The sequence below is a fragment of the Pongo abelii genome, chromosome 9, assembly GCF_028885655.2.
Source record: "Pongo abelii isolate AG06213 chromosome 9, NHGRI_mPonAbe1-v2.0_pri, whole genome shotgun sequence".
Taxonomy (NCBI): domain Eukaryota; kingdom Metazoa; phylum Chordata; class Mammalia; order Primates; family Hominidae; genus Pongo; species Pongo abelii.
In genome coordinates, this window is record NC_071994.2 from 70837344 (window position 1) to 70864990 (window position 27647).

At 42.2% G+C, this 27647-nt stretch overlaps 1 protein-coding gene and 1 long non-coding RNA gene across 21 annotated transcripts in view; one reads left to right on the forward strand and one right to left on the reverse strand.

Moving 5' to 3' along the window:
* Positions 1 to 27647, reverse strand: part of DNHD1 (dynein heavy chain domain 1) — a 72870-nt gene that overhangs the window by 26086 nt on the left and 19137 nt on the right. For 14 of the 20 annotated variants that reach the window (XM_063711286.1, XM_063711285.1, XM_054524763.1 and 11 more), the window contains 13 exons: positions 24898 to 25152; positions 24651 to 24788; positions 24464 to 24515; positions 15997 to 16259; positions 15663 to 15906; positions 11605 to 11762; positions 10640 to 11132; positions 6251 to 6378; positions 5942 to 6149; positions 5443 to 5537; positions 4653 to 4860; positions 485 to 610; positions 60 to 157 (listed from right to left, as the gene is read on the reverse strand). In XM_063711286.1, coding sequence (XP_063567356.1) covers positions 60 to 157; positions 485 to 610; positions 4653 to 4860; positions 5443 to 5537; positions 5942 to 6149; positions 6251 to 6378; positions 10640 to 11132; positions 11605 to 11762; positions 15663 to 15906; positions 15997 to 16259; positions 24464 to 24515; positions 24651 to 24788; positions 24898 to 25152 — 2466 coding nt within the window. Of the gene's footprint in view, positions 1 to 59; positions 158 to 484; positions 611 to 4652; positions 4861 to 5442; positions 5538 to 5941; positions 6150 to 6250; positions 6379 to 10639; positions 11133 to 11604; positions 11763 to 15662; positions 15907 to 15996; positions 16260 to 24463; positions 24516 to 24650; positions 24789 to 24897; positions 25153 to 27647 lie in introns of those variants that run through there. The other 6 variants (XM_024254775.2, XM_054524766.1, XM_054524762.1 and 3 more) reach the window with 6 other exon arrangements.
* Positions 15902 to 27568, forward strand: LOC129048704 (uncharacterized). Its single transcript, XR_008511264.1, has 2 exons — positions 15902 to 20731; positions 27427 to 27568. It is a non-coding gene; the product is annotated as an uncharacterized LOC129048704 (long non-coding RNA).

The following is a 27647-nucleotide window of genomic DNA, read 5'->3' on the forward strand; positions in this document are numbered from 1 at the left end:
GCTGAGCCCTGCTATTCAGGAACCCTTCTTGCCCTCTCTGCCTCAACCCCCTTCCCTACCAGGTCAGCATTAGGAAACTGGATCTTCATCTCATGCAGAACTTTATTCAGAAAAATCCACTTCTGCTGGAAAGTCAGCCACACCTCCAGCAAGGCACCTGTGTAAGCAGCCAGAGAAATGCCGGTGGGAAACACTAGGGTTCTACCTTCTGCAGGGGAGTCCACCCTGCTCCTGGCCTCTCAGTTACCTCGCCAGCCCAAGCAAAATACTCTGCCCAGCAGGACTCAGGGACCTTGCTTGAGGGAGAAAAAACTTTCACTGTGAATAAAAACCTGATCTCTTCATCCCAAGAAACAGCCCTGAAGGAGGTCCTCACTCTGTTCTTCATATCTTCTCCTACCCAACCTCCACCTCTCACCCCCATCCCTCTGGGACATCCTGCCTCAGGTCTCACCCATCAGCCCGGCTAGAGGCCTGCACTTACCCAGGTCATGCATGATGGCCACCCACTCCAAAGCTATTTTGTTTAAATCTCCTGACTTTTGGATGGCCAGGATCTTGGACAACACCTGAAGACTTTCCTGGATGGAATCCTGCAGGTTGCTGTAATCTAAGACAGAAAAAGCTGAACTGGCAGTCAGATGAGGCAAGGGCTGGGGCTGGGGGAGAGAAGAGCAGACCAGGGAAACCTTCCAGGAGAGGCAGTTACAGAGACCCTGATGCCCTTTCTGTCTTTTTCTTTCCCTATTTTTTTTTTTTTTTTTTTTTTTTTTTTTGTTGAGACAGAGTCTCGCTTTGTCGCCCAGGCTGGAGTGCAATGGCACGATCTCAGCCCACTGCACTATGCTTCCCGGGTTCAAGCTGTTCACCTGCCTCAGCCTCCTGAGTAGCTGGGATTACAGGTGTGTGCCACCATGTCCGGCTAATTTTTTGTATGTTTAGTAAAGACAGGGTTTCACCATGTTGGTCAGGCTGGTCTCGAACTCCCAACCTCAGGTGATCCACCCACCTCAGCCTCCCAAAGTGCTGGGATTACAGGTGTAAGCCACCATGCCCAGCTGCCCTTTGTGCCTTTAAGGATTCCATCAGCCAATATGTAGAGCCAGTAAAGCACTGGGGTCTCAAAATGGTGAGAGAAGAAGCTCCTCCTTTCCCAAGGCACTGTGAGCAGACTCCAGGCCAGCTAATTTCCCTGACTAGCTGCTATGAGTATCCACCTAACTCCATGGAAGTGCTTTGTAAGAACTAGAGCCTCTAGCCAGGGAAGAGGGCTGAATGGCTCCAGGACCCTACATAATATTTCTATAGCAAGAATGCCCATTCTGTCTTAAAAGGGGTCCTGGTAGGGAAGCTGAGAACGAACTTTTCTCTCATAGTCTTAGTACTTGGCTCCCTGGTGCTGCTTAAAGAGTTATCCCTTCATGCCACAAGTGCTTGGTAAGACTAGGGCTAGAAATGAGGTAGGGACACTAATTGGGGTAAAAATGAGAGAAGAATCAAGAAAGGAGGTTTATTCAGACACATGTAGGACTCTCCAAACATCCCTGGTGGGAAGAAAACTCATTATCCTGCTCTCAGAATGACAAAACTTTTACTCCACTCTCTAGAGAAAACAGCATTGGACTAATGCTTTCAGCCCCTCTGTCTATCTTCTTCCCTTACTCTTCCCCATGTGAGGAGGCAAAGAGGCCCATCTTTTATGCTCTATGGGATATGAGGCAGGCCACAGTCCTCTACACAGCTACCTGTGTAACTGTACTTCAGCTTTCCTCTGCATATCCACACAGACCTCAAGTTCTCAATTAATTGGGCGAAGGTTATGACAAGGTAGCATAATGTCTCACTTGACCTAGATCCAAGCTGTGTCTGCCAACATGATATATAAAGAGCATAAACTTCCTTGGGGGTGATGGTTCTGATAGTATGCTTTCGTTTTCATATATATCCTTGTTCTCATTTGATTAAGAATCTAAAGGGGAGATTAATAATTTGTAGGTGTGCCCAATCCTGTAACATCCTGTCTTCTTGAGGTAAGAATTAAATATATAACAAGCCCATCATTTGGGGTTTATTTGGGTGAATGAAGTCACCAGCTTCATGGTGTGTGGCCACTACAAAGATGTGGTCCTTGGTTAACATGCCCAGAGTTAACAGGAAAAGAAAGCCTGGTACAGAGAAAGGAGAGAACCCATAGGGAGAAACCTCAACCATACAAGTGCTTGGTGCAAATGCTAGCTTAGAGAGAGAAGGGAAAACTGAAAAGGAGCAAAGGTGGAGGAAGGGCTGTGAGCTCAGGTAAAGACTGGTAGGACCCAGGCTGGTATCTGAAATTATGCTCACAGACATCCCAAGGCCCAGATTATCCAGAGCCTTTACTTTGTACTATGAATTTTTATTTATTACTTTTAGTAGCAGAGAAATCTAAGGATGAGGCAGAAAAGTGGTAGAGATCAAGTAGGAGCAGATTTGGCAAAGTGTGGAACCAGGGTCAGAGATGGGCAAATGGATTAGCATAAAATGTGCTCAGGACAAAAGTGGGTCGACAATCTCCTTTCAATCTTGGTGCAAATGTTAACTGCAGACATCCAGCCTTTGTGTCAGTCCACACCAAAACTTAAGAGTCCTTAATAAGGGAGATGTGAACAAGGGGGCTGGGTGCCATTTATCAATATGCTGCAAATGGCTGGAAAAGGCACCCCTAACCAAATACTGGATATAAAGAGGTGATAAGGATAAAGAATTTGGGTAATAAGGAACATCTATATTAGAATGGAAAGGACCTACATTCTCCTCCATGCAGAAGTTGAACCAGTTACACATCTTGCCTAGTTGACTTCTACCTAGCTTGAGTCCACCCACTTTTCTTTCCCCATTGCTACTATCCTCATCTAGACCACTATTATTTTTCACTTGGGTTATACCAGTCATCCCTTAACTGATCTTTCAATTTCCATTCCTTGCCTCCCTTCAATCCATTCTCCATATTGAAACCAGAATGATATTGTTAAACTAAAATCTAATTATGTTACTACCCACAAAAAACATGCAGTGACTCTCTATTGTTTTCATGTTATTGAGTAAATTATTAATGTGGCCCACAAGACTTTGCATGATCTGATCCTCTCCAGTTCCATCTGCTCCATCCCCTCCTCCACTATTCTTTGGGATCCAGCCACAGAGAAATAGAAGCTCTTTTATTCATGCTCCCCATTCTTATCATCAAATATACCGACTAAAGCCCTAACTGAACTGAAACTCACAGATTTCAAGCTATTCTTTAGAAGACTCATTTTTGCTTCCACTAGTTAAAGTGTGTGCGCACTAAGAATAAGAGTGTGTTTGCAAACCTATTTATGTGAGTTATGTTGTGATTTTAAGTAAAGAGTTGAATCTAATATTCTAACAACCACTGACACATTGGTGGGGGAAAGTTGCTGTTTCTATGGAAACCACAGAAAGCTTCAGTAAAGGCAAACTGATTAAACATGCTATTAGGTATAGGCAAGTCAATTTTTATAAATTGGGAACTTATAATAAAAACCTGGAAAAGTTCTGGACTCTGAGACAGTGTCTTCTATGTAACTCCCATACTGTCTTAATCTCCTTGGAAGTCCTCTCCCCACCTCCCTCTCTCCACACAGTGCCTGGTTTCTGCAGCTAAGGCCCTTCCCTTCATAGGGACTTTAAAAGTGTCTTCATGTTGCTGCCCAACTTTACAGAAAGTGAAAGCAGAAATAGTAGACAATGCATTAATGCAAGAAAGGCAGTGAAGAACTATCAAATCAAACAAAAGCTCTTGTCATTAAGTTAAAACGTTAGTAAATAAATGTACATGTATGTATTTTAAGCTAAACTAAAAATCTTAAACTATGTATGCATCATTAGTTTTTTGGATTCACCAACTGGGTTCCAGTTGTGCTGAATAAGAAAATTCTCCTCTATTGGCAATGCCCTAGCTATATCATCTTGGATGCTTATGTAAATGCTGTTCCCTTTGTCTGGTCTGCCCTTCTCACCTGGCAAGTTTGGCAAACTCTTACTCCTTCAAAAAGTCAGCATAAGGCCTCTGCCTAAAGAAGACTTCTCTGATTCTCTCTCTGGTTCTTTGAGCTGGTCCTCTCTCTGAGATTCTACTGCCCTCAGTAAGGTGCTCCATTGTGTTTATCCCTATAGTATTGTCTGTCTCTCACTGGACTCAGAAATTTCTGAGGGACAGGGATACTGTCTGTAAGTCTCAAGGTCTCCTGTGTTTAGCACAGAGGATGCAGGTTTGATGAGGGAGAGAATAAAGAAATGAATTAATGAATAAGGCATAAAATCAGACAGCAGGGTGCAATCTAGAGGACAGAGCATTGAAAGGTGTAGATAACTGACTATGAGGAATTTCTGAGGGTACCCAGAAAGGGGAGGACCTTTGCTGAAGGACCCAGGCATTGAGTAGAGATGGGTGAGGGAAAGGGGATCCCAAGGAGATTAAGACAGTAGGGGGGCTACATGGAAGACACTGTCTCAGAACAGACTAATGTCTTAGGCTGTCTAGTAAGGATGGGGCCCTGGCTAGAGAATCAGATGTGGCAGGGCTTGATGGATATGGTGGATGAAAATGGCCCCCAGCAGGGGGCTTTCACTAGGTCACAAGGACTGGGTCTCACCTGAGAGGATGAAGGTGCCACTATCTTTGTCCACTACCTCCCACTGGGGGCTGCGGAGCACCTGCCTCTTGGAGCGCTCTGAGGCTGGGGGCTCGTAGGGTACATGCAGGATGAAGTTGAGCAGGCGCAGCTGGCGCGCTTCCCAGTACCGCTGCAACCGCCGTATAGTCTCTTGGGCATGAATTCGTTCATTTTCATTCTGCCAGACCTGGAACAGCTGGGTCTCAGGAACCAGGATTGGGTAACTGCTTAGGGGACAGGCTTGGAGCTGGGACTTGGGGATTGGATCTGAGGCAGAACTCAAGGGCCAGGGCTCAGGAGAGTGGAGGTCTCAGAGATGAAGGGAGAGTGGGACCATCAGGCTTCAAAGATAGGCCACCAGCAGCATCTAAGTACCTTGCCCTAGGGCCACTGCTTTGGAACCCCCACCCACTTTTGCAAGACTCCAGCTGAGCAAATAGTCAGCTCGCGCCCTCTGGGGACAACACAGGTGTTGGGGGGCACCTGCCATTCTGTGTGCCCACAACTTCGGGGCTGCCACCCACTTCCTTCCCCCATCAGGGTCATACTCTCAGTCACTGGGAGTCTGGAATCGCCCAAGAGATCCCCATCTGGAGACTTAAAGAAACTGTTCCTGCCCTTCAGGCAGGTTAGCAGTCTCAACCCCACATTAAATCACATGCCAAACACCCACCACCCTCTTGTCTAAAGGGACTGCTGGGCCTTGACTGGCTTTATTACAGGTCCTGGCTTTGGACCACCTCCCTCACCCCTGTACTGAGGTCCCCACCTGGTTGATTCGATCTGCAAACTCCAGCAGTGGATAAGTAAGCAGCTGGCCCAGCGTTAGGAGTTCTATAGTTTGGAGACTGCCTAGCCCAAGGGCTGGAGGTAGAGAAAACAAGTCAGAGCAACACCCAGTATGTGGCAGAGTCCAGCCCATATCCCATATCCCAGACCCCAGCCCAGCCCAGCCCAGCCCAGCTCAGACCCCAGATAGCAGATCTCAGAGCACAACACAGAGCCAACAGCTTAGAACCCAAGGTCTAGAGCACAACTCAGAGCCCAGAGCTAAGGCCCCAGCCCAAGCCCAGCCACCATCAGCAGGGAGGAGGTAGTAAGGGAGGTTAAAAATTTTTGTCCCAGTTAAGGAAAAGAAATTGAAATATGTGGGAAAGGTAGGGAGAAACTTGGGGAGGAAAGGTGTTTCCAGCAGGAGCAGCAGGAAACTGAGTTGTTGCATCGCTCTAACCCCACATATTTCCCTTTCCCCCTCCTCTGACATTAACCAAATATACCACGCAGGAGACACTGGCAGTTGACGCTCTGTGGGTGGAGGCTGCCCAGCTTAGTGAGCAGGGGCAGGTAGCTGCGAAACTCCCCCACGATGCGCATGCAGTGCTGCAGCACGGGGCTGTGCAGCCCCAGGGTTGTGCTTATCCGTGCTGCCTCTGTCAGCCAGCCCTCTGTCTTCTCCTGGGCCATAGCTAGGCTGAACTGCAGGGAGAAGGGCTCACTGTCAGCTTGAGACTCTTCCCCTCCCCCACCACTGTAGTCCTCCACTCCCAGTCAAGAGCTCCAAGGAAGGGTGTCAGCACCTTGGCAAAAGCCATGCACTTCCACTCGCTGATGTTTTCAGAGATGACTCGGTACAGGTGCCATATGCGCTGCTGCTGCACAATAGGACGTGTCCCACAGATTGGCAAGGGCACAGGAGTCTCATCCTCTGTGGGGGAGGGCTGACTTGAGACCTGGGCTACTTGCAGTGTTGGGAGGGGGGTGGTGGAATGATCAGTCAAGGGCCCATAATGACAGAAGGTAGGGTCCAGAAAGTGATGGTTGGGGGTGGGGGAAGTGGCGTTCCAAGTTGTTTGGCTCAACAATGGAGGTGGTGTTAACCCAAGGAACAGTCACTCCAAGGAAAGACCATCTGGGAAAAGGTGATGGCAGTGAAAGGGAAGAGTTCCTCTTTTGTTAGTCTCCATCTCATTCACTCCATTCTAGTGACACTGGACTCTTTACTATGGCTGAGATGCACCAGATATGCGCCTTCCTGCTAAGGGCCTTTGACTGGCAGTTTATTCTTTCTGGAACACTCTTCCTTCAGAGAATCACATGGCTCATGCCCTCACCAACTTCAAGTCCTTGTTCAAACAAACAGCATCTTCTTTTTTTTTTTTTTTTTTTTTTGAGACAGAGTCTTGCACTGTTACCTGGGTTGGTGTGCAGTGGCGTGATCTTGGTTCACTGCAACCTCTGCCTCCCGGGTTCAAGTGATTCTCCTGCCTCAGCCTCCCAAGTAGCTGGGAATACAGGCGCACACCACCATGTCTGGCTAATTTTTGTATTTTTAGTAGAGACAGCGTTTCACTGTGTTGGCCAGGCTGGTCTCGAACTCCTGACCTGGTGATCCGCCCGCCTCGGCCTCCCAAAGTGCTGGGATTATAGGCATGAGCCATCGCGCCCAGCCAAACAGCACCTTCTTAATGAGGCCTATGCAGGCTATCTGGTTAAAAATTCCTAGCTACCCTTCCTGGCATTCTCAACCCCTCTTACTCTGTTCTACTTTTTTTTCTCTATCACTTATCACTTTCTTATATACTACAGAATTTGGTTAACGTCATTGTTTATTGTCTTTCTCTCCCAACTAGAAGTTTCGGTCCATTAAGAAAAGCATTTCATCATTTGTTCACTGATGTACCTCAAGCCTAGTGTACACAGCAGTCTCTCAACAAATATGTGTTGAATGAATGAATGAATGAGCGAATGAACTGTCAGCCCAAGAGAAAGTTCGGCAAGATGAATATAAAAAAAGATCTGGCCCACATAGAGGACCTGTCATTTTCACCTCTGGCCATTATCCTCCACCCCTTCATCTCACAGGGTACTACATTAGTTCTTAATCAATTACTTATAGTCAGTTGTGAGATAAGTGTCAACAGAAATTTATAATTCACAATAATTATAGTATCGAGGTTTGCAATTTACTTAAAAGACAACAGATATCTCATTAACTTGAACTCCAGTTTACTTTCTTGAGTGGGACAAAAAGTGATAGAGTCACACCCAAATGCTGGGCCTCATGCATGTTACACATGTGCACATCATCCATTTTGGAGATCTCAGAGTATTAAAAAGCTGGAATCACTAGGCTATCAAAGCTCTGATCTGACAAAAAGTAAAATGACAGTAAATCTAAACTCTTCCAGTCTTTGTCTAAACTCAAAGATATGGCTAGAGTCCCATACAATCTTTGATAGCAGTTGTTTCAAAATCAAATATTGGACAAATAAACAACTTCATCTGTAAGAAAGAGCAGAGATGATATCTCCAAACACATGAAAAGATACAGACAAACTGGGGATTAAGAGCAAATGTCCTTTGACAGACATTTTGCGGTATCTACTTGATAATTTCCATGCATTTTAAAACTTTTTATCTGAAAATGAGTTCCAATCTTCAAAGCTGTAGGAAAAAGTAGTAAAAAAAAATTGTGTACCTTCTATCTTCCATAGGTATAGATATATATTTATACTGTTTATCTTTGCCTTTTGTTGACATTTTACCCATTTGCTTTATCATTTGCATTCACATGCTCTGTGCATGGGCATGTTTATGCACATATACACACACGCAATTTTTTTTTCTGAATTATTTAAGGGCAAGTTATATAAATACTCAAGTATGCATTTCCTAAGAATAGGGATATTCTTTTATATAACCACAGTGCAATTCCAAATTTCATATATTATATTGATACAATATTTTAATCTACTGTCCATATTTCAGTTTTGTCAGTTGACCTAATAATGTCCTAGATTGCATTTTTTTTTTTTTTTGCTTCAATTATAGCATCTGGTCCAGGGTCAAGTACTGCATTTGTCATGTCTCTTAGCTTCTTTTAATCTGGAACATTTCCATAGCCTTTCTATCTTTTGTAACAGACATCTTTGAAGTATACAGTCCCCTTTTGCCATTTTTTTGTTCATAGAAAGTTCCTCATGTTGTGTTTTTATGATTTTTAAAAATGATACTCATTCTCAGCTGGACTACTACATAAGTGATATTGTATCCTTCTCCAGTATCACATCTGAAGGCAGATGATGTCCCTATGTCCTTCATTGGTGATGTTAATTTTTAATCACCTGGTCAAATTATTGTCTGATTTCTCCACTAATTGTTGTTTCTTTTTCTTTCTTTCTTTCTTCTTTTTTTTTTTTTTTTTTACAACGAATAAGTGATCTCTGGGAGAAACTCTCTAAGACAGTGCAAATATTCTGCTCCTCATCAAATTTGCCCTAGATTTGGCATCCGTTGATCCTTATCTGATCTGGTAATTACCATGATGGTTGCAAAATAATAATTTTCCCACTCCAGCCTTCCTTCCACATTTACCAGTCAGCTCCTGGCATTTTACCGTAAGCATGGTCCTCATTTCTCTCTCATTGATTTATCTATTTATTATTACTATGCATAATAAATGCCTTTACTTCAATAGCTTAGAATTTATTATTGTACTTACTTTGGTGATCAAATTGTTCCAGATTTAGCCAGTTGGTATCCCTTCTGAATCCTTGTGATATGCTCCCATCACTTTTTTAAACACTTTAATACTTTCTTACTTTCTGGTATAAAAAGACACTTTAGGTTCATCTTGTACCTACCCTGCCACAGCCCTGGAATCATCCATTTCTCTAAGGAGCTCTGGTTCCTTTTAATGGGGAATGGTATTAGAAACTAAGACCTGAGCACAATGTGGCTTCTTGCTATTAGAGTTTCTTTGCTTCATGTCCTCTTCAGCAGATAGAGATAGCAAATGTGTGCACATGTATATACACATAAACATACAGTTACATGCATATACATGTGTACATAAGCATGCATACACATGTGTACATAAGCATGCATACACATGCAAAATGTGTGTTTTAAAATGCAATAGAAATACAAAGTGATACCGTCGGAAATCGAAGCTTATAAAACAAGCTCACAACATTTTTCCAGAACTCAGAGAAAAAGAATAAAGGAATGAGTGATGATAAAGAAGATAAAAGCAATGAGTGAGAGAGATTCAGTAAATCCAACATACATATAAGAATTCTGGAAGGAAGGCCAGGCACAGTGGCTTACACCTGTAATCCCAGTGCTTTGGGAGGCTGTGGCAGAAGGACTGCCTGAGTCCAGGAGTTCAAGACCAGCCTGAGCAACAAAGTGAGTCCTCATCTCTACAAAAAATACAAAAATTAGCCAGGCATGGTGGCACACACCTGTAGTCCCAGCTACTCAGGAAGCTGAGGTGGGAGGACTGCTTGAGCCTGGGAGGCTGAGGCTGCAGTGAGCTATGATCATGACACTGCACTCTAGCCTGAGATCCTGTCTCAATTGTTTGGTAATGGCTCTTATATTTGCTCTGGTCTCCTTCCAGAGCCCACAGAGTTCTTTAAGAACAGAAGGGAACCAGCTTACCTGCACTACTGTATGGAAGAATTGAGACCAATAGTTCTGTCCTGGTCTCCTCCTATGTATTAGTGGGGCCCTCAGTAGCCTCCTCTCTATACCACACTGGCTGGAGGAAGTGATCTGCTAGAGCATCAAGACCTACTCTTATTTGGGGCCTGCTGCCTGGTGTAGGACTGTGTTGAACAGGGCTACAAAAAGGCTAAGTTCTATAAGGAAGGCACCCTTACATTTCTCCTGCACATGCTTTTAGCCCCTGACCCCATCACATTCTGATGGAACATTCACTTGTTTGCCTTCCTTATCAGACTGTGAGCCTCCATACCCCCACCCTAAGCACAACACCTGCCATGGTCAATATATGATGTTTTTGTCCTGAAATTTTCATTTATAAAAGATACCAATGAAGGTATGTGATTCCCAAGGCTTGCTTGGGGTCATACAGGACACAGAACCCTGAGTTCCAACTCTTATTTCAGTTGAAGGGTCTATCACAGAGTGATAATGGAGGGTGCGGGGATCCTCAGTACCAGTGAAGATGGCATAGGTGTGGTGCAGTTCACTGAGGTCGCTGACTGTGTTCTGGAACTGACGCTCTAGGGAGACAAGCTGGTGCTCAGTACTCCTCTGATCTTGTGTGGGGTCCATAAAGGGACCAGAGACGGCCTTCGCAAGCAGGCCTTCCAGCTCTGCCAATGCTGCTGCCATCAGCTGCTGCAGCTTGGGCATAATGGCATGTCGCTTGCTGAGCAGGAACTCTGAAGCCTGGCTTTTCTCAAACTGAAATGCCTCCCACATATCCAGAAGCTGTGGGGCAAGCAGAGGGCAGTGGAGTAGATGTGGTTGTCGGGGAGGAGGGTGGGGAGGGATGGGTGACTCCCCAAATTGCCTTCTCACCGAGATGTCCAGTGCTTCATTCTCAGCACTAAAGAGGCTAAAGTGGTTGCGGATGAGTTCATGGAGTGCCCGTACGTATTCCATTCGCTCCTCCAGCTCGACATACTGTTCATTGGCTTCATTCAACTGCAGGAATTACAGCATGAGACCAGCCCCACAACCCCATGTACCTCTTTGGTCCCATCTCCAAGGGGAACTCCCACCTTTTGGAGTGAAGTCTCCAGACCCAGTTGCAGCCTTGTAATCAACTGGAATCAGGGGCAGTCTGGGATCAAATATCTCTCTGACCCAGATCTCTCTGGTGAAGGGTCCACTTCTCACCCACCACCCCATTACCTTGATGACAAGGCAACAATTTTCTATTTGACTGTCACAGAGGGCACAACACTCTCATCACACCAGGGCCTCCCTGTGACATGAGGAACCTGAAGGCCACATGGACAGGGTAAGAATTAGCAAGGGTAGATCTCTTAGGTGAGCACAGTTTAAGAGCATCAAGCCCTGCTGGGAGCTCAGCAGAGACCTGAAGAGAGTGTGCTGAGCTTTTGAGCAGGATGGGCCCTGAATAAACTGGGAAGGATGGATGGGGAGAGCCCACCTTCTGGGTGCACTGTGCAATGGCGTGAATATCTGAGTTGATGGTTCGGAAGATATGCATGAAATCTGTGAGCTCTGTCATGAGTTGTTGACTGAGGCTCCAGCACTCATTTTGCACCTGTGCAAGAATGTCCTTCCTTATGCTGTCCAGCTTGGATTCTGGAGACAGGAGAGTAAGGTGTGAGGGGATGCATAAAAAAGAAGGGGTGCTGGGGACAGTGCTGTGGTCCAGAGTGGGAGTAGGCTGAATGGCAGGTCAGACCATGAATTATCTCATTTAATGCTTGTTGAATCCCTGCTCAATGTCCTGTCAGCTGCTATGCACTGGGGACTGTGCTCTATACTGGTAGACAAGAGCAAATGAATGAGACAGAAAGTTTCCCCACCCTGAAAAGCTCATAATATGAGCCAGAGACAGACATATAAATGAGCAATCACAAATCAGTGTGATAAATCCACTGTGAGTGCCTGGAGCCTTCAGCCAGTATAGCTAAGAGGTGGGGGTGCCGGGGGGTGTCCTGAGAAGGCTGGGCAAGGCCCCTTCAGAGAAGGGAACATTGGAGTTGGATGTGTTGAGTATTAATGCTCCAAAAAGATGAAACAGTGTGTGCAAGGGTATGGAAATGACATGTTTGTGAATAGCAGAGTACCCTAGCAGAGATAAAAGTATTCTGGTTTTGGAGTCTTACTGCCCTTGCTCTAGAAGAAGGGGGACCAAGAAGGTAGTATGATCTGCCTTTTGTTTTTAAGGATTAAAGTAAAGAAGGTCTCAGGTGGATAAGGGGCTAGAAAGTAATCCTGGAAGCTGCCCTTGGCAGTATGAACAACTTTATTATCTCAGAGGGCAGGGATAATACCCATATGATACCTCGTAAAATCTAAGATCTCATTGTAAGAAGCACCATTATTTTATATACCACTAACAAAGAAAAAAACTGATGCCATCTAAACTCTAACATGTCTTCAATCATGAGACACCTTTAAAGTTCAGAGATGTTAAAATATGCACAGAATGGGAAAAATACAATATAGAAATATGGTACACCAAATAGAGTATAGAGTGCTTTCTACATACCAGACACTATTTCAAGCACTTTAATTATATTTTATCCTCACAAATTCCCTTTGAAGTAAATACTATTATCTTACAGATAAGCAAACTGAAGCTTAGAGAGGTTATGTCACTTGATCAACATCACACAGTGGCAGAGCAAGGATTCAAACTCAGGCAGCATGGCTCCACTTCATTATATTTTAAATATAAATATGTTTATATTATAAATATAAATGTAAACATAAAAATATATGTTTATAAAAAGTATTTAAAAATATATTTTATGTTATGTGCAAAGTAAACTGGTCGATCCTCTATTAGCATCTCTGCAACTAGAAAGTAAAATAGTGAGTTTGGGGGACAGATAATTGAGACATACTGGGTATGTCACTTTCAGAGACTTGGAGGAAGTAACCAAGACGACTGGGTACTAAGACCTGAGATTAAGAAAACCTGCTGAGAGGAAGCCTATTGAGGGACAACCTATATCAAACAGAACATGAAGATCTAAACTCATCCTTTTTCACACTGTCCCTTTGGAACATAACAGTAACTAGGCCATTGCAATGCTGCCACATTTTTTTGTTTGTTTTTTTATGGTGCTGCTTTTGGACCAGTAGCAACAGGCAGATGAAGGCAGATGGGAGCTCAACAGTGACACCGTATGGTATAAAGGAGCAATGCATTGATAAAATACCAGGACTCCTTGGGATTAGAAGCTGGAGATGGATAAAAACAGATTTAAGAGATACTTAGGGGGCAGAAGAATGACAAGGATTTGGTGACAGGTTGGATGTAGTAAGGTCAAGGAGAGGGAGGAGTAAAGGGTGACCCCAAGTTTCTGGTGAAGCTAATTCGTCAGAGTGTATAATTACACCATTCGTTGTTCAAGGGAGTTCAGGAAGAAGAGAAACAACAGAGTTAAGTTAGAGGGTTAGATAAAATTATATCAGCAAGAAGGATGAGAGTAGATACAAAGGGATAAGGTGAAATGAAAAAAAATATTAAGCACCTACAGCATGCCACACTCAATGCTAAGAGTATTGCAAACAATATCTCACTTAATCATTCTTACTATAACCCTGTGAGTGACTGTGTTATCATGCCCAGCTTACAAATAAAGAAACTAAAACACAGTAATCTGAAGTTACAAAGCGAGTGAAAAACAGAGACAGGGTTCTAAATCCAGTGCTTATTTCTCTCCACCTGCTCCTCTTAAAGGAGGCTAGTTGGTCCTGGATTGAGGATCAAGAAGCTAACAAACTAGAACAACAATAAGCTTTCTCAGCAGCAGTGAAGCAAAGCCTGACCAAAACAGGGCCAGAGAGAAGACGAAACAATCAAAGGTCCTCCTGGTTCCTGCCTTGCCGCCTGAACCCCCTGTACAAGAGCAGGGAGTTTTAGTGGCCCATTGGATACCTAATGATACATGTGCTTTCATATGTTGAGAGCCAAGACAGGGAAGGCTAAGCAAGCAGGGCATACAAGCAAACTCTTTCCAGGCCCCAGTGGCTTCTAACCTTCATAAAGAAAGCAGGCCTGGGAAGCCATGGGTCCAATAGAATCTAGTCTTTACAGGAAGTGGATACTATTGGCTATTGCCATCCTTGAGGCTAGGTGAGGAAAGAGAACAACCTCCATATTTCCTAAAAGAACAAATCACTGGCTTCCAAATCTACCCCATTGTGAGCCTCTCTATGGCGAACTCCTAGGCTGAGGCACTAGCTAATACACAATAGCATGAGATATCCTTCCCATGGGAAGGGAGAAAGAGAAAAGAGGATAAAAGACTAGGTCATAAGCCAGATTTCTCAGAGACCCAGGGATACCAACAATTGGGCGTTGGCTTAGTAGGGGTAGAAGTGGCAAGAGGAGGGAACCTGGGATGGGTTGAGGAGAAAATAGATAGTAGAATGGTCTTGAGTCCCACTTTCCATATAGAACTTTGGGAAAGACCACCTTTTAGGGTGTCCCTTGCTAACATGAAACAGTCACAGCAGAGTACAAATCATACTGTTATGTGTTGTAGTAAAAAGAGGGGCAGATATAATGCTTACCAGTTTCCCACAACTCCCAAATGGCAGGGGATACAGATGATAGCAGAGAATTGATAGCCAGTGGCCTAGATGAAGTTCCTGTGTTGAGGGGCTAGGGACCCTGAAACAAAAGCCATGGGGGTAGCCAGCCTAAGACAGAGACTGGATGAAGGATTCACTAAAACCCCAAGGATCAGCTATACCAGCAAATGTCAAGACAAGGACAGGTCAGCAAAGATAGACACTCCAGGTCCCTATTAGCCCAAGAAAACACATCGCAGCTCTACCAGCCCAGGACACAGCAGCACCAGAAGCAGCAATGTCAGGAGGGCAGAGACCAGGCAAGGCTGTATTACACCTCAGAAGCCAGCCCACCGGCCTTCCCCAGTACAGGTGGCACCTTGGGAAGGAAAAGGGAGGAAAAGACATTTGAGAGTAAAAACAACCCAGAACTACAGTATAAATTTTCAATTGCCCAGATACCCCAAATAGACTGAATCAGACCAAAAGTGACTGCTTTAAATGAAAGGAGCTTTTTTTAATTGGAAAGGTTACATTCTTCACTACCAGTAGAAGTTAGGAATACAGAGTAAGACAACATCAGTTAAAGGGAGTAGCTTTTTACACATGCAAATTGTAGTATAAATTTCACTCAGCTACATGCAGAGAGAAGGCACCCTAGATTCCCAAGAATCTCTGTAAAGACACTGAGCTTAGCAGCCCAAGCACAGGAACATGATTCCTAAGGAATACAAGGTATGAGCAGAGCCAAAACACAGAGGCTGGCCTTTGCAGTGAGCATACCTTTGATGGCAAAGGAAAGGGCCTGGGACCTCGGGCTTTGGAAGGCTTCATAGGTCCAATAAGAGGCCTGCACCGAAGGTCTCTGGAGGACATGCCAGGACCAAGGCAGGCCATGTGAATAGACATACAGAAAAGAGAAGGAGAGAGAAGAGAAGCAGTACTCACCCATCTCTGCCTGTACATCATGGCAGCTAAGTAGCAGCAACTTGCCTTTTGTGAGCAACTCGATAGGCATACTGGAGACACGGGCCTGCCAAACATTTAGGCAGCTCACCAGCATCACATAGTTCTTGATGGGACCACCTCTCATGTCTTCCAACTTCTGAGGGCCCCAGGATTGCAGGAATTCATAAATGCCTGTTATCCAATGATGTTCCCTGCAGAATTCCTGCACCTCGCACAGCACACCCTAAGGGCAGACAAGGTGTTTAGGGCAGAGGCAGGGGGCTATAATGGGAATTGGTGGGCAGTGCCCTATCCCTTAAACCACTGTTCTCACCTCCAGCAGCACCTGTTGTATATTCAGTGCCTGCTGGATCTGAGGGTTGTTGTCCAGGTCTTCCTCCAGCTGCTTATAATTGCGGGGGAAGTACTGGCCCCGCAGCCGATATCCGCGGACCTCCAAGATACCAGCAATTGGGTGAGACTTCCAGGGCCACACCAATCCCACATTCGGGCCACAGAAGATGCTCACAGCATCGCTGGGCTGGCCCTGGAACTTGGGCATCAGAAATTCGGCTTTTGAGTCCTCTTCTTCATCTTCTAGTGGAGCACATGCCATAATTGTCCGTGAGTACCCTCCAGAGCCCACAAACAACCTTCCTTTCTCCTTGCCCTCAGTGTGTACACACACACACACACACAAACACACACATTCTCTGCTCATGAGTGAGTTAACACATACATCTATATCACAAATGTAAAATACTAGACCCATGGAGGGGATTTATTAGTTAGGGTTCATGTGCAAATAACATAATTTACTCTAGCTAGTCTAAGCAGGGAGGGACTTATTACAGAATATTAAATGGGTTGCAGAATAATAGGAGAGCTAAAATATAAAACCGCTCAAGGTTGAGCATCTAGGTCTGTGTGCTGCCTGGCAAAATGGGATGTACTGTCACACCATCACCTACAAAACACACTGCCTCTGCTATGATCCACAGAATGGATGGCATATGCCCTGACTTTTTCCCCCTCTTAATTCAATTCTGAATCAAAGTCTTTTGTAGATCTAACTGGTGGATCCTAAATTGTATATGACACCTAGCTGCAGGTGAGTCTGGGAAGTGTAGTTTGTAGTCTCTGGCATCTGCAGAACAGAGGAGTTGGTGGGAAGGAATATTGAACATGCCAGTCCTCAGTTATCTGTCTTAAAGAATATTCTTGAACCTAGCCACTCATTAACTCTTTAGGAACTGGTTAATTGACAAGTTTAGTATTTGTGTTAAAACTTTGCACAAAATAAAGGAAAGAATTAAAATGTTCAGAATAAGAGCCATACTATCCACACCCAAACCCTGTAGTACTCCTAGCTGATCTCTTCTCCAACTGTACTCACTCTCTAGGAAATCTCATCCAGCTTTATGGCTGTAAGTACCATATATTTGCTCCCAAATTTATCTGTAGCCCAGATCTCTCACTTAACTCCAATCCCATTTCAATAACTGCCTACTTCACTTCTCTATCTGGATGTCTAACATGCACCTCAAATTTAACAGAGCCAAAATGAACTCTAATTCCTCCCCGCCCAAAATGCAGTCTTCCAATTTCAGTAAATGGAAACTCTGTTCTTCCAGTTTCTCCAGTCAAAATCTTTATAGTCACCTTTGACTCTTTTTCACATACAACACATCCCCCCATTTAAAAATCCTGTTGTTGTTACTTTAAAAATATATCCAGAATCCACCAATTCTCACCACATTTACCACCATCTGCCCTCCTCCCCCAACCCAAGTCACCATCATCTCTTACTGCATTATTGCAAAAGCCTTCTAACTTTTCTCCCTGCATTGGCCCTTGCCTCCTATACCTTACAGTCTCTGCTCCATATAAGAAAAAGAATGATCCTTTAAAAAAATGCCAGAAGGGATTCTGAGAAGATGATGGCAATGGCAGCATTATTTTGAAATCTCCCCCAAATGCCCATGTAAAAATGACAGAACAATTAGATAGTAAAACGAAAAATGCAAGGATAGCATTTTTTAACAAATGAGGACAAGGGATCCTCACAGATCCTAAAATACAAGTAGGTGGGGTCAAACCATCTGCAACCTCAAAACACACATGGCATCACCAATTGTGATGAATGATGCAGAGGGAAACAATGAAGCAACAGATGGACCTAAGAATAAGAAAACCCCCAAACAGTCATCAAGCATTTACTGGGAGGCAGAGGGCCCATTTGAGAACAGCAGGTAAAACTGGAAGGGGGTCTTACCCCCTCCAAGAACAGGTGAGGTAAGGTCTATAGAAGCTTAAGTAATCTATGCCGTGTGTACTCTTGAAACCAAACAGTCAGGGCTCCCTTTTGGGACAGAGCTCGTCATGGAGAAAATGCTGGGAGTAGAATAAGGATTGAGCAGCAATAGAGAAAAAGGAAAAGTCTAGATGAAGGTAGGGGAGGGAAACCAGAAAACCTCAGAAAGTAAGCCATCGTTTTTTTTAATACAGAAAAACAATAGAAAGTGAAACTGAGAGGTTAGAGAACTATTTTGAACCAAGTCTTCTTTTGAAAGTTAAGAAAAGCTAAAATTTCCAGTTTTCTATGAGCAGTAGAAAAGTATCGACATCAAACCCCATACCAAGCTTTTATAAGAAAAAAACAAAGCAAGGCATAGAATAAATCCCTAGAGACAATGAAAGCATGTCAAAAACCAGAGCAAAACTATAGCCTATTTCAAAACAAGCTAAAAGACAATAGAAAAATGATAGAAGTCATGAGAGGACACATATCAGAATTAGAAAAACTCAGAAATTATGTGACAGAACTATGGAAAGAATTATAAATGAAAGAAAAAACAATTTCATAATGGAAATTTAACTAAAATGGGACATAAGAGCAAACAAACTCGACAGATAATTTCTCAAGAAAAATAGAAGGCAAAATAAAGGTAATTATACAACTAAAAAGGAAATAAAAAACAATTTTAAAGATTTCAAGAGAAAGGGAAAAATATTGGGGATGGGTGATAAGGATCTAATGTATCAGTAACAAGATTCCCCCAAGAAAAAAACAAAGCAAGGGAAGAGAACAAATATTAAAAACCATAATTCAGAAAAATTGTTCTGAAATTTAAAAAAAGATATAAAGCCACATTTTGAAAGAACATACCTGAGAATCCTTCCCCAGAATGTTCAATACCAACACATATTCTAACAAAAAGAACTAGATTTCAATAAAAAAGAAAAAATCTAGACAAAAAGAACAAGTGATTTTGTAAAGCAAATAAAATTAGACTATCGAAGACTTTTTGATAGCAATTCATAATGTCCTTAGAAAACAGTAATATATTTAAGATACGAAAGGAAAAAAGTATAAACCAACAACTTTATATCCAGCAACACTAACTTTCAAAAGGTACAAATTGTTATCGACATAGAAGAACTTCAGAATTTTGTCCCTACAAGCCCTTCCTGAGGAATTTAGTAAAAAGTGACCTTCAGACAAACAAAATTACTAGAAAGACACCAACACAAGGACTGCTGGTGGGCTTAAAGATATTGTTACTTACAGAACTAAGATTAAGTGAGGGATAGAAGGGAAAGAGTATAGTATGAAATGACGATGTAGAGAATGCTGGTGATTCTCTTGCTTGCCAGGTGGACAGAGCCTACCTGAAGAATGGAACTCTGAAGGTACATTGGTTGATTACTCAATAGCTATTCCCTTCTCCCTTCCTCTATGGTTGTAGAACCATCTTCCATGAGACACTGAGAACGTCAGCCATTTGATTTCCTAGCCTATCTTACAGCTAGAGGTAGACACATGACGCAGATTTTGATGGTGAGATGTAAAAGTGAGTCTGATGGGGAGTTTCCGGAAAAGATTCCTTTTCCTGGCAAAAAGTGAGAGTCAGACACAGAGCTCTCTTGTTAACCTTGCCTCTCCTTTTCTGCCTGATTTTGCTTGAGAATGGGATGCTTGACATTGCAGCTTGTCTTGCAACTATGAGGCTACAAGCCTGAGAATGAAAAAACAAAAAAACAAAAACCACTTTATTGTGGCCTCCTCCGCCACACATAACTCTCTTACAGAATCTGCTCTTAAATATAGCTAAAAGCAGGAAACAGTGATGGAAAGATACAAAGAACCTGGTACTTGATGACCACGTTTGAGCCACAGAACAAACTCTGGAAGAACCTACTTCAAGACTTCTTGTTTTGTTTTGTTTTATTTTGTTTAGGCCACTGTGGCTGAATCTAGCTGCATCATGAATTTTTTAGTTATAGGTGCGTACATAGTTTTGAGTTAAGATTACTTAATCCAAAATCAACCCCCATACTCAGGCCCATATAATAGACGTTTATAGCCAAACACAAGCATAGCTGAAGACTGCAACCTCCCCCACCATACACAACCTTCTAAGAGGATCTGCCCTTGCCTATAGCTAAAAGCCAGTTATTTTGCACCATGACACATCCCCTTGCCATAGCTTATGAATAAATCATGCAATCTACAGGAGAAGCTGAATCAATCATACTCCTTGTCTTGAAATTTGAACTAAATCAGTCTCACGGACAGGAAAACTCAAATATCATATAAAATCAAGGATGGAATTGGTGTCATAAAAAGTTTAAGTTATTTGAAAGAAGTAGTTATAAGGGAGCAGAAAGCCCAAAGGAAGCAGAGATAACTGGTCTCAGGAATCAAGGCAGAGGAACTGGAAAGATGCACAGAGAGAAGAGATTAAAAAAAGCATAAGCAGAAATAAGAGAGACAGGGGTTCTCTTCCTGATTTCTACTTTCAAATTCTGTGAAGATGGGTGCTGTTACTTCTTCTCTATTTTTGAATTTAGTAATTGTCTGTTTTGTGAGCTCCAAAATATAAGACAAGCTTGAAGAGCAGCGATTCTAGGTGCCAAGACCTATGAGAATGCTCAGGCCATATGGTGCTATACAAACTCAATTGTGATTCCAAGCAATGGAAAGAAAAGCTAGTCTATTTTTAATGGAATTTGGCAAAAGAACATACCAACAAAACAAAACAAAAATCACTAACTTCATAGCCAAGGTAAGAATGAAATAAACTTTGCTTATAATGAGAAAAATTTTTTAAAATTTTAGATTTGGTATCTCTGTCACCCGGGCTGGAATGCAGTGGTGTGATCATGCCTCACTGCAGCCTCAAACTCCTGAGATCAAGCAATCCTTCCACCTCAGCCTCCTGAGTAGCTGAGACTACAGGTGCACACCACCATGCCTGGCTGATTTGTAAATTTTTTGTAGAGACAGGGTCTCACTATGTTGCTCACACTGGTCTCAAACTCCTGGCCTCAAGTAACCCTCCCGCTTTGGCCTCCCAAAGTGCTGGGATTATAGGTGTGAGCCATTGTGCCTGGCCATAAGAAGAAATTTGAAATCAATTAAATCAAAGGAATTACCTGCCATTTCTAAGGGATTTGGGGCTTCAATTGAAAATTTATATGTATTGATATAATACATATAAGTCAACATGGAGTTGAATTTTAAAATATCAATCCAACTTGAAAGGCTTCAATGATATAGATCTTTACTATAGGTTTCCTTGAATGAGTGACTCAGACATTCCACACAGAGCAAAGCTTCTTGTTAAACATATTTATACAACTCCTCATACCTCCAAGGTTGCTTTCTCACAGAGCGGCAAGGAAAAAAAAAATCTTTCCTTCTCTCTCATCTATAAATCTACTCACAGTCACACTGCTTCCCTCTATACTTCCTCTTCCTAGTCCTACTGCTCATACCTCATACTCCAAAGAGACCTTCCCTGTGCAGTCCCCTCGCAAAAAATCACAGTTTCCATATTTTTGCATTATATCTCCAAGCTGATTTCAGCCATCCCAACCAAAATGTACATCAAGAGATTATATAATTAAAATTAGGCAATCCTTTGTCTCTTTTCAGTGTAACAGATTTATCTTACCACAAATATCAAAAAGTTATTCCAATCTTAGTAGGATATTGCCATACTAAAGTTTAAGGTTTTTGAATTTGACATCTGTCAGATAAGAAAAGTGATTATCTGATCATGCTTTCTGAGTTTTGAACTGCAGAAAACTTCCGATAAGATTGTAAGGACATCAAATAGTAACAGTAATACTCTCTTGTTTAGTTGTAAAATGTTCTCTGGAAAATATTGGAGAACATTGTTTAAGACTGGAGAATATGTTGCAACTATTTTATTAATAATATCCTGAGTATTCTTTTAGTGATTAGAAGTCAATGTATACATTTCTATTGAAGAGGAGTTAATTTTCATACTTTTGTGTGTAAGTGGGGCTATTGAAATTATTTTGTAATTTAGTTAAAAGGCCATACAAATTTTGCCTCATTTAAGTAAAAGTTTTCTCAGTTGGATGTATGTTTCTTAAAGACTACTATCAGTGTTTTAACTGCTACTTATTTACCTTTATTCAAAATTTATTCCATTTTTTAAACTTTTATTTTAGATTCTGGGGTACATGTGCAGGTTTGTTATATAGGTAAACTCGTATCACAGGAGTTTTTTGTACAGATTATTTCATCTTGGTACTAATCCTAGTACCCAATAGTTGTTTTTTTCTGTTCCTCTCCTTCCTCTCACCCTCCACCTTTAAGTAGGCTCCAGTGTCTATTGTTCCCCTCTTTGTGTCCATGAGTTGTCATCATTTAGCTCCCACTTATAAGTGAGAAAAACAGTCACAACAAAAGCAAAAATTGACAAATGGGATCCAGTTAAACTTAAGAGCTTCTGCACAGCAAAAGAAACTATCAACAGAGTAAACAGACAACCTACAGAAGGGGAGAAAATATTTGTAAACTATGCATCTGGCAAAGGTCTGATATCTAGCATCTATAAGAAACTTAAACTTACAAGAAAAAAAAACAGCCCCATTAAAAAGTGGGCAAAGGACATGAACAGACACTTTTCAAAAGAAGACATACATGCGGCCAACAAGCATATGAACAAAAGCTCAGTATCATCAATCATTAGAGAAATGCAAATCAAAACTTTTTAATTTTTTTAAAGAATTTAAGGACAACAGAACTTCAGTTCTGACTAGGCACAGTGGCTCATGCCTGTAATCCCAGCACTTTGCAAGGCCAAGATGGGAGGATTGCTTGAGGATAGGAGTTCATGACCAGCCTGGGCAACACAGCAAGACCCCATCTCTACAAAAAATTTAAAAATTAGCCAGGCATGGTGGTATGTGCCTGCAGTTCCAGCTACTTGGGAGGCTGAGGCGAAAAGATCACTTGAGCCCAGGAGGTTGAGGCTGCACTACTGCACTCCAGCCTGGATGACAGAGTGAGACCCTGTCTTAAAAACAAACAAACAACAAAAAGAACTTTGGTTTTGATTACTCAATTATATGAATCTGATTTTCCATTCAGATCCTTTTTTTCTTCAAATTTTGTAGAAAAGTTTAAAGAATGGTACTATGAATACCCTTATCCATCCACTTAGATTCAACGATTATTAACATTTTGTCACATTGCATTATTTATTTTTCCTTCTATCTTTTCATTCTCCTAAACATTTCGAAGGTAAGATACAAGCATCATGACATTTCACCCCTAAACATACCAATCCGTGTGCTTTTTTAAAAGTAGAAGGGACAACCTAAGACATGGTAGGTGAATATTTTCAGCTTCACTAGAATTTAGAATAAAAATGCAAGAGGTTCTTTTTTGCTCCTTTTAACCATTCAAAAAATACTACAGCATATTTATAACATGAATTAGTACCACATATAATGAGAAAATGCTGTGAAATGTCTGATTTATCTAGATATTTAATACTAATAATAGTAAGAAGGCACATCCGTAGCATGTATTTCTATGTGCTGAGCACCATACTAGACACATTATCCCTTTTAATCTTTAAAATAATTCTTCAGGTTAGGTATTTTTGTTATTCCCACTTTTCAGACTAGTAAACTAATGAGTCTGACTCCAGAGCCTTTCTTCTTTCCACAGCACCATGTAAAACAGATATCAATAGTCTCTATCAATTAACCTAAATTTATTTGGGGAAAACAATGTGCCCCAACGGGTGTATAATTTGTAAAAGACACAGGTTCCTTTCAGTGAACCTTTTTGCTCCTTGTCACCTATTCCCTAAAATTAACGTTATGTCTTTAAATCTTCTTAATGAACAGATAGAAGTTGAATGAGGAAATTAAAAAGTATGGACGAGTCAGATGTGACTGACTGCATTTAATGATTTTATTTGTGACAGCATTAGTATCCTAAATAAGGGAAATGTGAAGATGTATTTCCACGCTGATGGTTAATAAGTGTGAAGATTGATAACCAATAATAATTGGTAACCATAAAATATTTCAATATGATGAATTAATCCATATGAAATGAAAAAGAGCTATATGACATAAAGCAAGTGTTGAGCAAGCAGAGCTCTTCAAACAAGTACAAATTTACTTAGCAATAAAATTCAGTAGTAAATGAAATGCAATTATGGCACTGGAGAAAAACCTCACAGAGTTTTGGATGAACCAGGTTTGGAAGGACAATGTACTCACACTCTTTCATACACCCTCTCATTGCACGCACATACACATAACCACGTGAATTTGTGAGCAAAAACACTCCCTGACCCTTCTACCCATAACACATATGTGCAGTACCCAGGTTAGAGCTGCTCCATCCACACCCGATGCCTGACTCTATAGCCTGGACCTCCTGCCTTCTTCCCATGCCATTCGTGCTTGTGCCCTTTCCCTCCTTCAGCCTTCCTACCCCCTGCCTAGGTCTCCCTAAATACCTTCAGAATACAGGGAATCCGAGGAGGTCTTCAGGTCTGCAGACTGCACTACCTTCATGCCAGGATATGGAGAAGGAGCAGAAATGGGAAAGCAATGAGGGATTCAAACCAGGTTGTGAGCTTCTGATTACTCAGAGGATAGGAACTGGGAATTCCCACAGCCAGCTCTCTGCCCAATCCAGAATACCTGCAAGGCAGAGGTCTTGACAGACTGTAGGCCTCCAGTTAGAGTCTGGATCATATTTTCAACACAGGGTACATGAGACAGTTGGCCATGATCATCAAAGACTAGCTGTGATGAGAGAAAGGGTTTCTGCCTTGGGGCCTGTAAAAAAAGGGTCAGGAAAGGTCGAGGGGCTAGATGTCAGTATACATTCCTCAGCATCTGGCCCTGGACTGCCTGCCACCTCCACACATGCCACCCACCACCTCACTTGAATGATGTTGGCCACAAAAGAGGTTATCTGCTCCTCCAAGACAGAAATGAGGCTCTGACAAATCATGTAGTTGACCAGGCGGGCAAACTTTCCCAGCTGCAGCCACCAGGCCTCTGCTTGCTTCAGCTTCTGCTCCAGTTGCTTGCGCTGTACCCTCTGAAGGTATATGGAGCCTTGGCCTGTCCTGATCCTATCGCAGTTTTGCACTCGCTCTTGTAGGCCCTGTTGCATGTGGTATGTGTCCTCGTGAACCTGTGAGCATAGAGTGGAAACTCACCATATAGGGGGATGGAGAGCAAACCAGCCACCCACTAGTCTGTGCAAACTCCCAGGTCTTGGAGTCTGGGACCTAGAACCTAGATATACATATGAAGGGCTCCTTTTTAGTAGAGTTTACCCTACCCCACCCCCTCAAATTTTATTTGACCAGAGAAGATGTGAAATAGAGAACATATATTGAGAGGTCACAATGTGCTAATGTGGTAGGCCAGGCCTGTCTACTGAAAACCCCCAGGGTGGAATTCAAATAGAAAATTTGTGTATATGTAAATATAGAGATTCACAATGCACAGAAGAGACAAAAAGAAAAAGATGGGATAAATAAGGCTAAACAATAATTTCAGGATATGGACTCTGGATAATAATTAGGCCAGGTGATGTGGCCTGCTGAGTAGAATGATATTGCTTTATGTTATAATAGAAGCTGTTTCTGGGCACTGATATAGACTTTCTATTAGAGGAGAGGGAATGTGGAATAAAAGCCTGGGAGCCTTTTTGTGGGTTCTTTCAGATCTGGGAGGTTCCTCAGCCTATAAAGGCTGCTGACAATTGCCAATGCTCTGGGCTTTGGATGGATCCTTTGTCTTCCCTGCTCTCCTGTTCCTTTTGATGCTCTCTAGAGCTTGTGATTAGAACTGATTGGTTCTGTGAATTGTACTTCTGGTATCCATGAGCTCAAGCCCCAATCACAATACTCCCCAATACCCAGTGCTTCCCACTTCATAACCCTTAGTCCAGTGCACCATCATTTTGTTATTTGTAGTACTCATCCACTACACTGTAAGCTCCTTTAGGAGGTGAACTCTGTTACACCTTATTTCATTTTTCTATTGCTTAACACAGTGCCTGGCATGGGGTAGTTCCACAGTAAATGTTTGTAAAAAGAATGTATAATCTCACATTGAAAGAGCCTACTGAGTGCCATTAGGATAAAACCATACCAACAACAACAATAATAATTGCTAATACCATAGAACATAATCAGTATACATTTTTAAAGCACCAATACTAGGGGTGATAACATCCAAATTATGCGAAAAAGTTTAGGACGGGCATGGTGGCTCATGCTTGTAATCCCAGCACTTTGGAAGACCAAGGAGGGTGGATCACTTAAGTCCAGAAGTTTAAGACCAGCCTGGGCAACATGGTGAAACCCGATCTCTGCAAAAAATACAAAAAATTAGCCAGGCGTGGTGGTATCAACTGCTGTAGTCTCAGCTACTCGGGAGGCTGAGGTGGGAGGATCACCTGAGCCCGGGAAGTTGAGGCTGCAGTGATCCCTGATCATGCCACTGCATGGGCAACAGAGTGAGATTCTGTCTCAAAAGTAATGATAACAATAAAAAACTTGGAATTCTATACCTAGCCAGAATATCATTAAAGTTTGAGGATAAATAAAAACATTTTTAGATATACAAAGACTCAGAAAATTTTCCATCCACAGATTCTCCCTTAAAAAAATTAGGAATAGTATTAATGTATTCCAGGCAGAGGAAAATGAATCCAAGAGGATAAAGTGTTCTACAAAAGATTTGATGGGCAAAGAAATTTGTGAGATATATTGTTAATTTTAAATAGTGCTATGGCCTGTGTGTTTGTGTCCCTCCAAAATTCATATTTTGAAATCTGAACCCATAAGGTGATGGTATTATGAGGTGGAGTCTTTGGGGAGGTGATTAGATCATGAGGTCTCCAGTCTCAGGAATAGGATTAGTGCCCTTAAAAAAAAAAAAAAAAAAGAAGTCCCAGATCATACAGTATTTGTCTTTCTTTGGCTTATTTCACTTAGCATAATGTCCCCAGGGTCATACGTGTTGTCACTAATGGCATTATTTCCTTCTTTTTGTGGCTGAATAATATTTCATTGTATATATGTATTAATATCACAATTTCTTTAATCATTCATCCATTGATGGACACATCGATGTTTCTATATCTTGGCTATTGTGAATAATCCTGCAATAAAAATGGGGGTATAGATATCTCTTTGAGATACTGATTTCATTTCCTTTGGGTACATACACAGAAGCGGGATTGCTGGATCATGTGACGGTTCTATTCAAAGGGTTCAAACTTTTAGTTATAAGATGAACAAGTTCTGGGAATCTAATGTATAGCCTGTGTGGTGATGGATGTGTTAATTAATTTGACTGTGGTAATCATTACACAATGTATACATCTATCAAGTCATCACATTGTACACCTTGAATATATTCCATTTTTATTTGTCAATTTTATTTTTAAAAGGCCCCAGAGAGCTGGCTAGTCCCTTCTGCAGTGAGAAGGTGCCACCTATGAGGACTGAGCCCTTGTCAGACTCTGAATCTGTCATCACCTTGATGTTGGACTTCCCAGCTTCCAAGAATAAATGTTTGTTGTTTGTAAGCCACCCAGATTATGGTATTTTGTTATAGAGGCCTGAGTGGACTAAGACAAAGGAGTAGGTTATAAAACAAGAATGTTCATAA